At 44.9% G+C, this 12,667-nt stretch overlaps 3 protein-coding genes across 3 annotated transcripts in view; 1 reads left to right on the forward strand and 2 right to left on the reverse strand.

Moving 5' to 3' along the window:
- Positions 1 to 6: 6 nt before the first annotated feature.
- Positions 7 to 2,801, reverse strand: LOC127784162 (probable uridine nucleosidase 2). Its single transcript, XM_052311357.1, has 9 exons — positions 2,522 to 2,801; positions 2,310 to 2,425; positions 2,146 to 2,205; positions 1,533 to 1,718; positions 1,324 to 1,428; positions 891 to 987; positions 670 to 777; positions 444 to 579; positions 7 to 340 (listed from the first exon to the last, which is right to left on the reverse strand). The coding sequence occupies exons 1-9, from the start codon at positions 2,619 to 2,621 to the stop codon at positions 229 to 231; spliced, it is 1,020 nt and encodes a 339-aa protein (XP_052167317.1). The 5' UTR covers positions 2,622 to 2,801; the 3' UTR covers positions 7 to 228.
- Positions 2,802 to 4,969: 2,168 nt separating this feature from the next.
- Positions 4,970 to 9,187, forward strand: LOC127784944 (uncharacterized). Its single transcript, XM_052312372.1, has 5 exons — positions 4,970 to 5,438; positions 6,340 to 7,054; positions 7,472 to 7,844; positions 8,232 to 8,733; positions 8,818 to 9,187. The coding sequence occupies exons 1-4, from the start codon at positions 5,210 to 5,212 to the stop codon at positions 8,280 to 8,282; spliced, it is 1,368 nt and encodes a 455-aa protein (XP_052168332.1). The 5' UTR covers positions 4,970 to 5,209; the 3' UTR covers positions 8,283 to 8,733; positions 8,818 to 9,187.
- Positions 9,188 to 12,241: 3,054 nt separating this feature from the next.
- Positions 12,242 to 12,667, reverse strand: part of LOC127784947 (DNA polymerase II subunit B4) — a 2,231-nt gene continuing 1,805 nt past the window's right edge. Inside the window, exon 3 of the mRNA XM_052312374.1 lies at positions 12,242 to 12,667. This exon is cut by the window's right edge and continues 438 nt beyond it. The gene's annotated coding sequence lies outside the window, so the exon portion shown is untranslated.

Here is a 12,667-nt window from a genome sequence, read left to right on the forward strand (position 1 = left end):
AGCAGATGCTGCTGAACATTTCTCAATAATTTGCAATTCATCAGAATAAATGATATGATACAATTTCTGCAGTACACAACAATGCCAAGATATCTCTGCTTGTGCCCAAAAAAAAAGATATATTTGCATGCCAATTCTGACACAATCACATCAGAGTTCAGAGAGAGAGAGAGAGAGAGAGAGAGAGAGAGAGAGAGAGAGAGAGATGACACTGATCCGGTTACATTTTCATTGTGCGTTGAAGAGTAGCTCCTTGGCATATGCCAGAACCTTAGGAACATCAACAGTCCAAGCAACCGAGATCGGAGTGTAACCAGTCCACGGGTTGTCTGAATTCCACCTGCATACACCAATGCAACAGTTAAGCAGATGATCAGTTACAAATGCATATATAACCAGCCTCTCTGAATAAATAGACAGTAACAATATCTGCATCTTCTTACTTCTTCAGTCCCATGTCCATGGAAGTATGCCCCTTGCAGATGCCCTGGGTCTCAACCCTCACCACGCCCTTCTTGAACGTGAAGTACTCGGGGTGAACTAGCGCGGTGAAACTCACAGGATCATGGAGAAAAAGAGCTGAAGAAATCACACAAATGTGAGCTGGAACGTTAATTTCCCAAAGCCTGAACTTGTAAGAAGGAAAGGAGAGATGTTTCATGTGCGGACCATCGACGCCGTAGGAGTGGACATGCCAGTCTCTGTAGAACTTGCAGATGTCACAAAGGAATTGTGCGTGCTTCCCTTTCGAGTTCCTTAGCTCCAACATATCCTTGTCTGCAATTTTTTGTACATGTTTAATGCATGTCACCTGGTGAGTTGGTTATCCAGCACTACTGTCAAAGTTCACACTGAAGGTGCAAAGCTGAAATGATAGGCTGATCATGAACCTGTGAAGTAGACTTGGGTTGTTATGTTAAGGCCAACTACGTAGATATCTGCCCCAGAAGTGAAAACTATGTCAGCTGCTTCTGGGTCGCTATGGATCTGTGGATAACAGAGGAAGTAAATATTTCGTCAGTTTTATGACGGCTTTCTTCTCACCGAAATTCAGAGTTTGGTAATTAATAGTAAAATTAAACGATAGTGTCCTTTCAGACTTTTAGTACAGATTCTCGAGTATAAGAACAGATGTAAAGGCAACCATCTTAATTGCAAGGAAATCTTTTTGTAATTGTGCTGTTGGCTATAAGAAACTATTTGAAGCTAATGGATAAACTTTAGGCAATGCAAGAGGGGGAAAAATGCAGAAACAGAGCAACATTATAGACAAAACCGAAGTTGATTTGCAGAAGCAGACAAGTGTAGTAGTAACAAAATTACATTTGCTTCAGCTGAAGGGGTGGCATTCCCAGCTGCAAAGAAAGCTCCACCCAGCACAACTATCCTCTTAACCTTGCTTGCAAAGGAGGAGTCTTTCTTCATGGCCTGAGAAAGAAATAAAGCAAAAGTGTTACTGCCAGAAATAAGGTTTTGGTCCTAGTAAGTAGAGTATTAATTAAGAGGCGTTAGAGAAAGCACATATTACATACCAATGCGATATTAGTGAGAGGGCCCAAGGCGAGTACAGAGATCTCTCCTGGAGATTCTGATACCTTATCAACCAGAAACTCTGCAGCTGACTGCTCAACTTTGTTGGTGGTGGTAGGATCAGGAAAGGACGTGTTACCAAGTCCATCCGATCCATGAACAAAATCAGCAACGTGAGGTTTCCCTCCCTGCAACACACAAAGGTTGGCTTTATTTATACAGAAATCCACTGCATAGCTGAATAAACAAGGCAACTTGAGGAAAAGGTGATGGATTGTGAATATTCGCGAAGTGGTATACCAAAGCTTTTTCAGCAAATGCTCTGAAGATTTGCACAGCACTAACTAACTTAATTTGTCAAAAGAAAAAAAAGAGAAGTGCACTTTTGCATGTAAAACAGGCACAAATATAGAAGCTGCAGGAGATGTAAAAGTGCAGGAAAGGTTCGAGCTTGACTAGAATGATTCAGTCAGTAAAAGTGTTGATGATATAATATGGCAATTAATTAACCACTGATGCATATACATATGTGCGAAATGATAGAATGAAGAAATAATTAGCAATTAGAGTGGAGTAGTAGCAAGTGAAATGGAGTACAACATGTAAATACCTTACCTTGAGAGGCTCAGCGCTGCCCTCTGCTACCGGCACCTCAGGACGGCCTGCTCTGTCGCACTGTACATGAACAATTTTCAGTTGAGTAATCTCATTAATTTGATAAAGCAGGTAAGGCGAGGCAAAGGGGGCATGGTGAAAGAAAGAAAAGAAAATAAGCTTGCCAGGATGAGGGCATTGCGGGTGGCGTGGGAGGTAGTGCAGTTGCCGAAGATGGTGGTGAGTCCGACGACCTTCACGCCGGGAGCTTCGAACGCCATCATGATCGCCACGCTGTCATCTGGGAATTGATATGAATTAGTAATTGTCAAGATGGATGGATGGATCACAGTCACAGATGCAGGTAGGAGAAGTGGAGAAATCAGAATTAGTGTACCGATCCCTGGATCCGTGTCGATGATGACCTTCTCCTCCGTCGGCGGGATCCGATGGCCGTTCCTGGCTTCCATCGCATTCGCCGCCTCCTGCAGATCCATGGTCGATCGATGGGTTGGTTCCTGATGAGTTGGATGGAGGCAGCAGGGCGGGGATGAATTGGCGATCACAACAACTGGGGGAGACGACGACGATGACGATGATTTGACAGATGGTATAATACTAGTAGAGTAGGGGGGCGGCGCGCAGGGAGGAGAGGGTGGCGCTGACTGTGCCGTCCGATCTGTAACTGGAACAGCAAGGAAGACGGGATAGATAGCTAAGCTGTCGTCTTTCCCTACCTAACGTAGGTGCGTATACGTACGTTACGTCTCGGGTCGGGATGGTGCACATGGGGCATCACATTCACATGGATGGATCTCATCACAGAATATACTGCACGCTCCGTCTTATTAATCTGCCATGCCACACATCACACGGGGACTAAGGTAAGATTAATAGCAATCCTATATTAGCCCATACCAGCTACAATCGGAAGTAATGCACACCTTATCCAATCTTCTTTCTTTTTTTTTTCTTTTGAGAAAATAATACATACCCAGGTGTCCACACCACGCGCACACACACGCACCCCACACATATGAGCACCTCCAAAAGATTGTACCAGCATATCTTGAGATTGACAAAGTCATTATGAACGTCTCACTGTCGATGGATACGTTGCCTACCACTGAAAGAATAATCAGCCGTAAATGCGAGCACCCAAATTCGAACTCGGGTGGACTAGTTCTACCACAAAGAACTAACCAGTTCAGCTAATCTTCTTTCTCTTTTCCCATTTAAAACTTTTAACTGAGGATTTGGAAGATTTGAAAACTTTTTAAGTTTAGATTTGAAACTTCCAACTCAGAATTAAAAACTTCCAACTCAAGGTATGAAAACGTTCAACTCACATTTTAAAACATTTAACTCGGATTTAAAAACTTTCAACTTAAAATTTTAAACTTCCAATTCAGAATTTTAAAAATCAGCTCAAAATTTAATAGTTTTAATTTATTTTTTTACCACTCAACTATTTTATGATTTTTATCATAGAAAATTAAACATGAAAGGGGCACGCCGCAGCTAGCGCTGAGACGCATCAGTTGCATCCCTGGCATAGCTAATAGGAAACCCCAAGATTAACATTCTATAGGTGTAAACATGTGCCGTGTCATTGACGAACTTTCACTTGTCTTTTTAATAACTATTACTACTATATATACTTGAGTAAGTTTTAGTGATTTTTGCTACCGTTTTCTTCCACAACCATGGAGCCCGGGGTTGGCTCCAAGGGTGAGCTCGACAACCATGAATTGAACCTAGAAGACCTTGAGGATGCTAAGATGCAACAATCTCGACGGTGACTTGGGCAGGCGAGCATGAGATGGCTATAGTTGAGCTCGGGGGAAAAGGTGATAGAGAAAAGGAGATTAGAGGGCATCAAGGTCATTTCCAACTTGTCTTGCTGACAGCGAAGAGCCTAAGAATGGCAAAACCGAAAACAACCTAGTGGGTCTGGATGGCAAATAATCAAATATGATGAAGAGAATGACATTTGGGAATGCACACTTAAAGAGGATGGCAAATAGTTAAAAAAACCCCCCAACTTTCAGGGGGGGGTTGTGAATAATTTTTGGTTGGTTTGATCTTTTAGATTATATAGGGGCTGTTCGACAGGCTGACTATGAGGGCTGTAGCTGCGCACAGTGAGTGCGGCACTGTCCGTGCCGGCTACGGCGTAGCCGCAGCCCTAGCATCCAAATAAGCCCTAGGTTTTTTTTGTTTAGAGTTTATATAGTTTTCACAAGGTCTTCAACAAGATTTAGGATAAGCGTGTCTACTGGGTTGCTGATGATCCAATTAGCCGCGCCAATTCTATGGTTTGGGGCACTAGTTTGTTTGGTGATACCGGTTTGTTGATATTTAGGGTGATGAAGATGGTGGCCGATACTCGTTCCTAGTATTTTTTTTTGCGTGTGTCGGAGTTGTTTAGTGTTATACATAACAAGAAGAAGATTATAATTTATTTTTTATTTAATATAATCTGCCTTGCCTAGAAAAAGAAAAGAATCACTACACTAGTTAGAGCATGTATGGTGTAGAGAATCTACTACTTAGTTGAGGGGAGGGCAAAACCAAATCCTGAGCAGGAAGTTAAGTAAGGCTGAATCATTCCTTCCTTCGCATGCAGGCCCAAAATATCCCGTCCGTTTGCTCCATCAGCACGGCCACAGCCCAAGGCCATTACTGGGCTGGGCTTGACCTTCACAATCCGAGATGCAGTACTAAGACTGAATTGCCCCTGGACGGAGCGCGGAGACATTGAAAACGTGTGAGGGTAATAAAGTAAGTTCGCGTGCGGAGAAGGGGAGCACGCGACGCGACCACTCCCCTTCTCCGCCTCGTCTTCAGATTCCTTCCCTTTTCCGACCCAAATTACATCTTCCTCCCTTCCGATTCCGACCTCAATATCCACCTTCCCTATCTACCCCGACCACCGCAACCGCAAATCCAATCCAAACCCTAGCTCGCCTCGCCTCTCCGCCTCCGCTCCCCAGATCTCTCCCTCTCGCACGCGTCTCATGGCCGCGAGAGCTCTTCCCGTCTGCGCCATCTAGCCCCACGCACAGCACAGCACAGATCGCCCATGGAGGCCCCCCCGCCGCCGCCGCCCGACTCATGGGAGACCGCCGACCTCGACGAGCCCATGAGCCGCCTCCACCTCCCCTCCGCGCGCCGGGTCTCCTCCTCTCCCGACCTCGCCGACGCCGATGCCGACGACCCGCAGCACCCGTCGTCCGGTCGCCCCGATTCGGTTGACCAGCTCGATCAGTTCCTCCGGGAGGCGCTCGAGAAGCCGAGGGAGCGGCTCTCTGGTATAATATTCGAATCCCCATCCCCCCTGCTGCACCCTCCTCTGCTTCGTATCATAGGCCTAGCTACCCTGTTTCTACAAGCAGTAACAAGTCGCACTTGATTATTAGAGCACTCTTGTTATGTGCATGTTTCGACCTGTATTGCGTGCCGTCGACATCATGTGCAGACTTGCCAACTTGTGATGCCTGAATGCTAGCACTAGTGACGCCTCTTGTCACCATGTTCATCCTTAATTCTGCTGGTTTGGAATGCCTACCCATATGTGAGCTATCATGCTCTGTTTAATCTGTGCTAACATTGTTGGCCCCATGATTGCACACTGCCTTTGAATTTTTGAATAGGTTTTAGCCACCTAAACTTTGTAAATTGTGAGTTATATTGTACTCCCACCGTCCCTAAATATAAGGGATTTTGGTGGGATGTGACGCATCCTATTTGTACTCCCACCGTCCCTAAATATAAGGGATTTTGGTGGGATGTGACGCACCTGTCTAGATTCGTTGTAATAGGATGTGTCACATCCCACCAAAATCCCTTATATTTAGGGACAGAGGGAGTAATAAAGCATGACATGTAAAGCAATGCCATACATCATGTAGCATTTCTGTCCTGTGGTATCGGACATGCAAGTGAAACGGTGTCAATTGCTGCCTTGTCACTTACTGATGTTCTAGGACTTTGTAAAGTTGAATTGGCTTCATCTGCAATTACCTTAACTGGTTAATTTCTTCTGTATTTTTTTCCTTATTCTGCTTGCAATCTTATACTCTCGACTTGGTAATACATTAGCGGATGCATCATACTGTTGTATCTTCATGATTGACTACCTTTCTAACTACAAGTTGTAAGTTGAGCAATGCTTCGTGGCTTGTACCTTACAGCAGTCTTATCTCATTGTAGTGCTAAGGATGGAGCAAGACATTTTGAAGTTCATTCATGACCCTACGCGGACAGAGTTTGACTTCCATGGTCTTCCTACTTCTTACCTGCGTCTTGCTGCACATCGTCTGGCACAGCATTATTTCCTCCAGTCAATTGCTCTACAAGATAACGGCCTTCCTGATGGATCTGGTTCTCGTATCATCCTTCGCAAAACATCAGCTGAGTGCCGGTTGCCTGCTGTGCGCCTATCAGATATTCAAGTTAATCTGCCTCAAGATGAGAGCAACTCTATAGCCAAAGTTGCTATCAAGCAAAGACCTCAGAAGCACTACCATAACAATTCCAGTTCAGGTGCTCACTCTTCTAGAGCCAACCTTCAGAAAAGTGTTGAAGAAAGAAAGGAGGAATACAATAAGGCACGTGCACGTATATTTAATAACAACAGTAGCAGCGGCAATGCTGCTGATGGAAGACCAGGTGATGAAGTAACTTTGCCAAATACTCTCCATAGGTCCAGTTCCTTGGAGCTAAGCTCAGGTAACAGGCTAGGTGAAGGGCCTGAAATTACCCTTGAAAGGAGTTTGACTACTGCCTCGTCTAGCAGCAGGGCAAATAGAAACAAGACTGAGAAGGATCCTGCATTTAATAGAAACAGGCAAAACAACAGGGTGGCGATATTTCGAGACCGTGAGTCAGATCGCAAGGATCCTGATTATGACAGAAGCTATGACAGGTCCGTTTAACGTAATAAACTTTATTTTTGTAACTCTTTAGCTATAGAATGTTTTGCCATTCCACCGTACAGTTCCTATTTTTTATTGGTGAACCATTTAGTACTCTCAATATTTCACGTGCATCCTAAACTATCAAAGTAGCTCATGGGTGATCTATGCAATCATCCATATAAGCATTTCATTCATATAACTATTAGATTGCAAATTTAAACTCTAATTCTAAGAGAAGCTTGTGTAAAACACATCAACAGGAGGTAATCATGTGATAATATGTTAAAGATACAAAGAACAATGGGGACTGACTTTCAAACCAAAATGTAACTCTATTAAAACTACCTGTTGACTTTTTTGTTATGTCAGTGAAGACAAGGACTGCCCTTTTGTATCAAGCCAACTCATCATGAATGGCTTTACAGGTACATGCAAAGATTTGATCCTGGATTTGGATTTAATGGAGGTTCATACACTATTCAACCTTTGTATGCCCCTGCTGTTAACTACAACACTGAGTTCCCTCAGCTTGGGTCTCATGGGTCTCCAGTTCCTGTTGAACAGCAGCCTCAGTCAATAGCACAGCATATTCCTGGGCCCTGGTCACCGGCTCAATCGCCTAATGCGATTGGGTACAGACCTCCGGATGGTTCCATGCCACCACCTTACAGTCCTGGTCATGCTGGTGCTCCCATTAGGTCATCTGTTTTTATGCATACTCCCCAACAATTTGCTATGCCTTCACGGCCAGGAGTCACATATGTACATCCACAGGAACCCATGCGTCCATTTGCACAGGTTTGTATCCGTACTTTAGATCCTTGTCGCTTTTCTCATTGTTCAAGTTGAATTGATGTACTACAAGAAATATCATTGTAGAGGTGCGTGAAGTTATTGATAGTTCAATTGTTCATTTGACATAGGATTTACTACCTCTGTCCCAATAAGACTTCACTTTTATACACGAACCTAGACAAGTTTGCCTGTCCTGAGTTGTGTCTAAAAGTGAACTCTTTTTTGGAGGGAAGGTAGTAGTTTTTTCAAGGTACATTTTTGTGACATGAGACTTTTATTATGTTTATACACATGTATTATTGCACATACATCTATTCTGATATTTCTTCGATGCAATTTATAGATTATGCATTAACACTCAGCTGATGTGTTCCTTTTTCACTTGTGCAGACTCACCAACAACAACCTGAAGCTAGTTTGCGCTTAGCCCGGCCCCGATGAGGGGCCTGGGCATGCCTGCACCCTGCCAGCGTGCTCTGAATGTGTAAATCGGATGTCATACCCGATTCATTTCTTGCTGGCAGATGGTAGCAGGCATAAAAGAACCGAGAACTACATATCTGAGCTAAACAATCCACTTGATCTTGTTAGCTTGTGGTTCTTGGTGTTGTTGCACCCTGCACATTCAGGTGCAGGAGAGGCACCTTCTTCGTCCTGGAAGTAAATTGCAGACTGTTGCATACGGGACCTCAAGTCCAATGCATAGAAGCTGAGAAATGAAGGGGAGAGCAGTCATGGCTGGCATGATCGGTGCTGTTCTGCTGCTGTTCCTTGCAGTTCAGTTTTGAGATTCAGGAGGGGCACATTGCCCCCTTGAAGTCAAGCACTCAGCGCGGGTGATGAGAAGAGAATCGGCACAACATCTAATATGTGGATATTTATTCAGGACGTGGTTAGTTCAATTCTTGCTGCTATTTGTTTTGCTTATTAGCTTTAATCATCTTTCTCGCTGAAAGTTTTTCTCGACTATTTGCAGCTGCTTGGTCCTTGTCGCTTGCTGAAGCTTCGCCTTCGCCTTCCACCTGAAGTGGCGTCAGATTGACTGGACCGAAGATGCAGCGCTGTAGTCCCCACAGTGAACCTAAGCCCCTCGCTGAGGCTTAATCAGTGTCTGTTATAGATCATTGTAGTTGTAGTTGAGTAACCCCAACTTTGTAACTCCACTCTAGTAAGTTAAAACAATGTACTAAGCTCGATTGCCAATTGTACTAGTAGCACTATATGTATTGTCGTATGGAGTGGGATGTCGCAGTTACTGCTTGTACAGTGGAGCTGCGTAACTTTAACCCATCTTGGTGTGACATAAATGATGCCATTACTACAGCTTTATGCCGCTGATTTTATTAGGTCCCTTTGTGTTCTGTATTGAAATGATGCCATCCTTCCTGCCTGCTACTCACACCCTCTCCATGTTTGTTCTGGTCATAGGGAGGCAGCCAGCAGAGACGAACAAGCAGAAGAGTCAAAGCCAAAGCAACAAAAGGAAGGGAAAGGGAAGGAGATGGAAGGGATGCGATGCCGTCATGATAGCTAGCGAATCTCGTGGTGGCCGGGCCTAACCTTTTGCCATAATTTTCCTTCCACGGCCTACAGAATCCAGCATATCTGCTGCTCTCATGATGCTCTTGCACTGCCTCTGCCTTGCATTAATAGGCTCGCTCCGAGGGCTGGATCAAGTGAAATGATGACCATTCGAGCTGCTCACGTTACCTATGTCAATTCTGCACTGCTGCTCCTTCCTTTTGCTTCTATAAATACCTTACCTTGTGCTGCTGCTGCTTCAATCTTCAGTTCTTCACTAGCAGGAGCTGGAGCTAGAGCTGCATCCATTCCACTCACATCGCAGCCTCGCAAGGAGGAAGGTGGTGGTTTCTTGACTTGATGTAAGATGCCCTCTGCTTTCCTTTGTTTTCTCTATCTCAATATATATATATATGCTCTTTGTTACATAATTCTCCCTATCTTATGAACTGCTTGTATATATGTTGCGATGGATTTAGTAAGATCGAGTGAGGAGGGAGGAGATGGAGAAGGTGAACTCGGAGCTTGTGCTGCAGAACTGCTACATCATGGAGCAGAACCAGAGGCTGAAGAAAGCGGCAGAGCTGCTACACAAGGAGAGGCAGAGGCTTCTCTCCGAGCTCAAGGCCCAGCTCCTCTCCAACCAGCACCGCCAACCTCCCGCTAATGGACATGGACATGGAGACGACGACAAGCCCGCCGCCGGTGGCTGTGGCTCTTCCAACTAGTGTCATTAGCCTTTATAATAATACATATATTCCGCATGTGTTTTCCTTTGCGAGGTACTCCAGTACATGTCCTGTTAACTGGGTAGGAGTAATATGGTTAGTGCATCATCACAAGCAAATGAACCAAGAACTCTCCTAACGCTTACTACTCTTGAGACGGCTCTATGTGTTAGCAGTACAATGTTTTGGCATTTTGGCGCCTGTTTATCTAACGGGTAACGACCAGTCAGTGTGTGCTGCACTGTTTGTTGCCTATGTGGAGGTGTGAAACTGCCCTCAGTTTATTCATGTTCTGCTGGAAATTCCCAATTCTTTGTATGCAATTTGTTTGTGTTCCATTTTTCTTTCTTTTAGAAAAAAACCGAGCATTGTGGGCCTGATCTGTAGGTGGAGAGCCCATCCAGGCCCAGCCCAGTAGACTGGATCGGCCTGAAGAAGCCATGGGCGTAAGCTAAGCTTGCCCAAGCCACTCGCCGATGTCGCTCGCCCCTCCTCCGCAACTCCGCGCTTTCCGCCGCGATGGCGACGCCCCCCTCTTCTTCGCCGCCGGCGAGTCCTCTCGCGCTACATCTCGATCTCGATGCGGGAGGAATCTAGTCTCCGTCTCCTACGGTGGCTTCGCCCGCGCGTGCTGCCTCTTCTCCGCCGCCGGCAGCCGCAGCCGCAGCAAGCAGGTTCGTGCACAACATCTCCAATCCCCCCCCCCCCCCCCCCCCCCTGATTGATTGACTGGTTACCTTGCCAGTTGAACCTATTAGCTTCTATCTTGCTTGCTGCGCCGAAATCATACGGTGGTGTTGAAGAAGGAGAATCATAGAACTGACTAGCCATCCCTGCCTGGATTGGATTTGGGCGAGGGATTAACTTGGCCAAACCCCTTATCTAGCTTGGAAAATTAACTAGTGGGCTTATGTGATACTCCGCATGTGTTGATTTTTTTTTCATGGGGAGCATTACATCCAGGATGGTGATTGTTGATGTGATAATCTATTAATCTTATTATATGAACATTTACCCCGCAAAAACAAAAAAATATCATGTGAACATTTACAATTAGAATGGTGATTGTTGATGTAGTAATCTTATATGGTATGATGACGATAATATCGTGCTAAACCACCAATCCGATTGCTGTCGAACTGTATAGAGTCATAGGATTCAGTGGTTCTCTTAATTTGGCATGTGATGATAGGCATGCATTACTGCAATAATGCCATTCCACATAGGATTATCTGCTGTTGGTTTGTGTGAGAATCCAAAATTACTCTTGATTCTTCAAAGTTGATAGGCCAACAGAATATCACAATAACAAACCACAACATTTTTTCCTCTCAGGATGAAGCTAGGAAAGCAGTGGAAAATGCCCTAGGGTGGAAGAAGACGGGGCTTCCAAAATTGGGTATGCGAATTGAAAGAAGGCAGCAAAGACTGCCTCCTTCAGCCGGTGGTGGAGGATGGTCTGGAGGAGGTGGTTGGTTCAGGTGGTTCAGCAGTGGAGGTTTCTGGGATGCTGCAAAACAAACTCTTCTTACGATCGTCGGTATTATCGCCGCGGTAAAGACAATTAATATCCTGCACTTTTTGTATGAATGAGTTGTCAACCTAGATGTATTTCTAACTGCTGTGCAATTTCTTTGCAGTTTTTCCTGATTGCAAACTTCAATGTGCTGGTAGCAGCTATTGTAAATTCACTGCTGGCTGTGCTACGGCAAATTCGGCGTGCACTGTCATTCGTAGCTCAGTGTATTCTTCAGGGCGTACAATCCTCGGCTCCGAGGCGATCATCCCCTTCTCTAGACACTGGCAATCAGGCCGCTGTGGTTGTGAAAGATAGAGTTGGAAAGTCAGCGAAAGAGAGAGTTGTAAGGAAATGGGGGAATGGCGTATAACACAGATCTACCCTGTCTTATGAGCCGCATAATTTTTGTTCATGCTGTGTTGAGCGCTTTGCGACCACCATAACTTGTTCTATGATCTTGTTTGAGAAGAAAAAACGATAAAAAGAAAGTTATGATGTGCCTCTGCCCAAATTTCATTGTAGTTTCTCCGCTGTTGTCTAGGAGAGAATGTGTTGGGGGTTACAAGTACGTACGCAGCGAACAACTCTTCATCCGCAATTCCATTCCTATCCGATTTCAAGCCATAGTTACCAATGAGGTGAGGTGAGGCCCTCAAAATAGTTTTCGACCCAGCAACTTGTTCATGGTTGGTATTTTCTTAATTTCCTTTTGATGGTGCCAGTGTAAGTATATGTTGTTAAGTTTATTTGATTTTTCTTTACCAGATCCGGTATGAGAAGCTTAGGATTGAACACAGTAGAGCATCAGAGGGGTGGTCGGAGTTTAAATCTCCGACCTCCTTGGCTGCTCTAAGAAAACCATTCCAATTTCCAAGCGCTATGCTGTTGTTGGACAAGCCATATATTAACTCTCGTCTCCATCCATGGCTTTGTCCAGCCATCGTTTCTCCATGTTAACACCACCATGGCGATAATGCTGGCTGCTGGGATGGAAGCTGGCACCATCACCAGATGCAGGCCAGGTCTGATACAGGCAACCAAACAAGCCCTTTGTGTAT

This window comes from Oryza glaberrima, chromosome 9, assembly GCF_000147395.1.
Source record: "Oryza glaberrima chromosome 9, OglaRS2, whole genome shotgun sequence".
NCBI lineage: Eukaryota > Viridiplantae > Streptophyta > Magnoliopsida > Poales > Poaceae > Oryza > Oryza glaberrima.

Excerpts from the sequence above, each read along its gene's own strand:
- LOC127784162 (XM_052311357.1), bottom strand. The coding sequence starts at position 2,621 with ATGGATCTGCAGGAGGCGGCGAATGCGATGGAAGCCAGGAACGGCCAT. Across the intron at positions 778-890 it reads AACCCAAGTCTACTTCACAG|ACAAGGATATGTTGGAGCTA; the intron begins GTTCATGATCAG and ends AAAAAATTGCAG. Across the intron at positions 341-443 it reads ATGGACATGGGACTGAAGAA|GTGGAATTCAGACAACCCGT; the intron begins GTAAGAAGATGC and ends TGGTGTATGCAG.
- LOC127784944 (XM_052312372.1), top strand. The coding sequence starts at position 5,210 with ATGGAGGCCCCCCCGCCGCCGCCGCCCGACTCATGGGAGACCGCCGAC. Across the intron at positions 5,439-6,339 it reads GCCGAGGGAGCGGCTCTCTG|TGCTAAGGATGGAGCAAGAC; the intron begins GTATAATATTCG and ends ATCTCATTGTAG. Across the intron at positions 7,845-8,231 it reads CCATGCGTCCATTTGCACAG|ACTCACCAACAACAACCTGA; the intron begins GTTTGTATCCGT and ends TCACTTGTGCAG.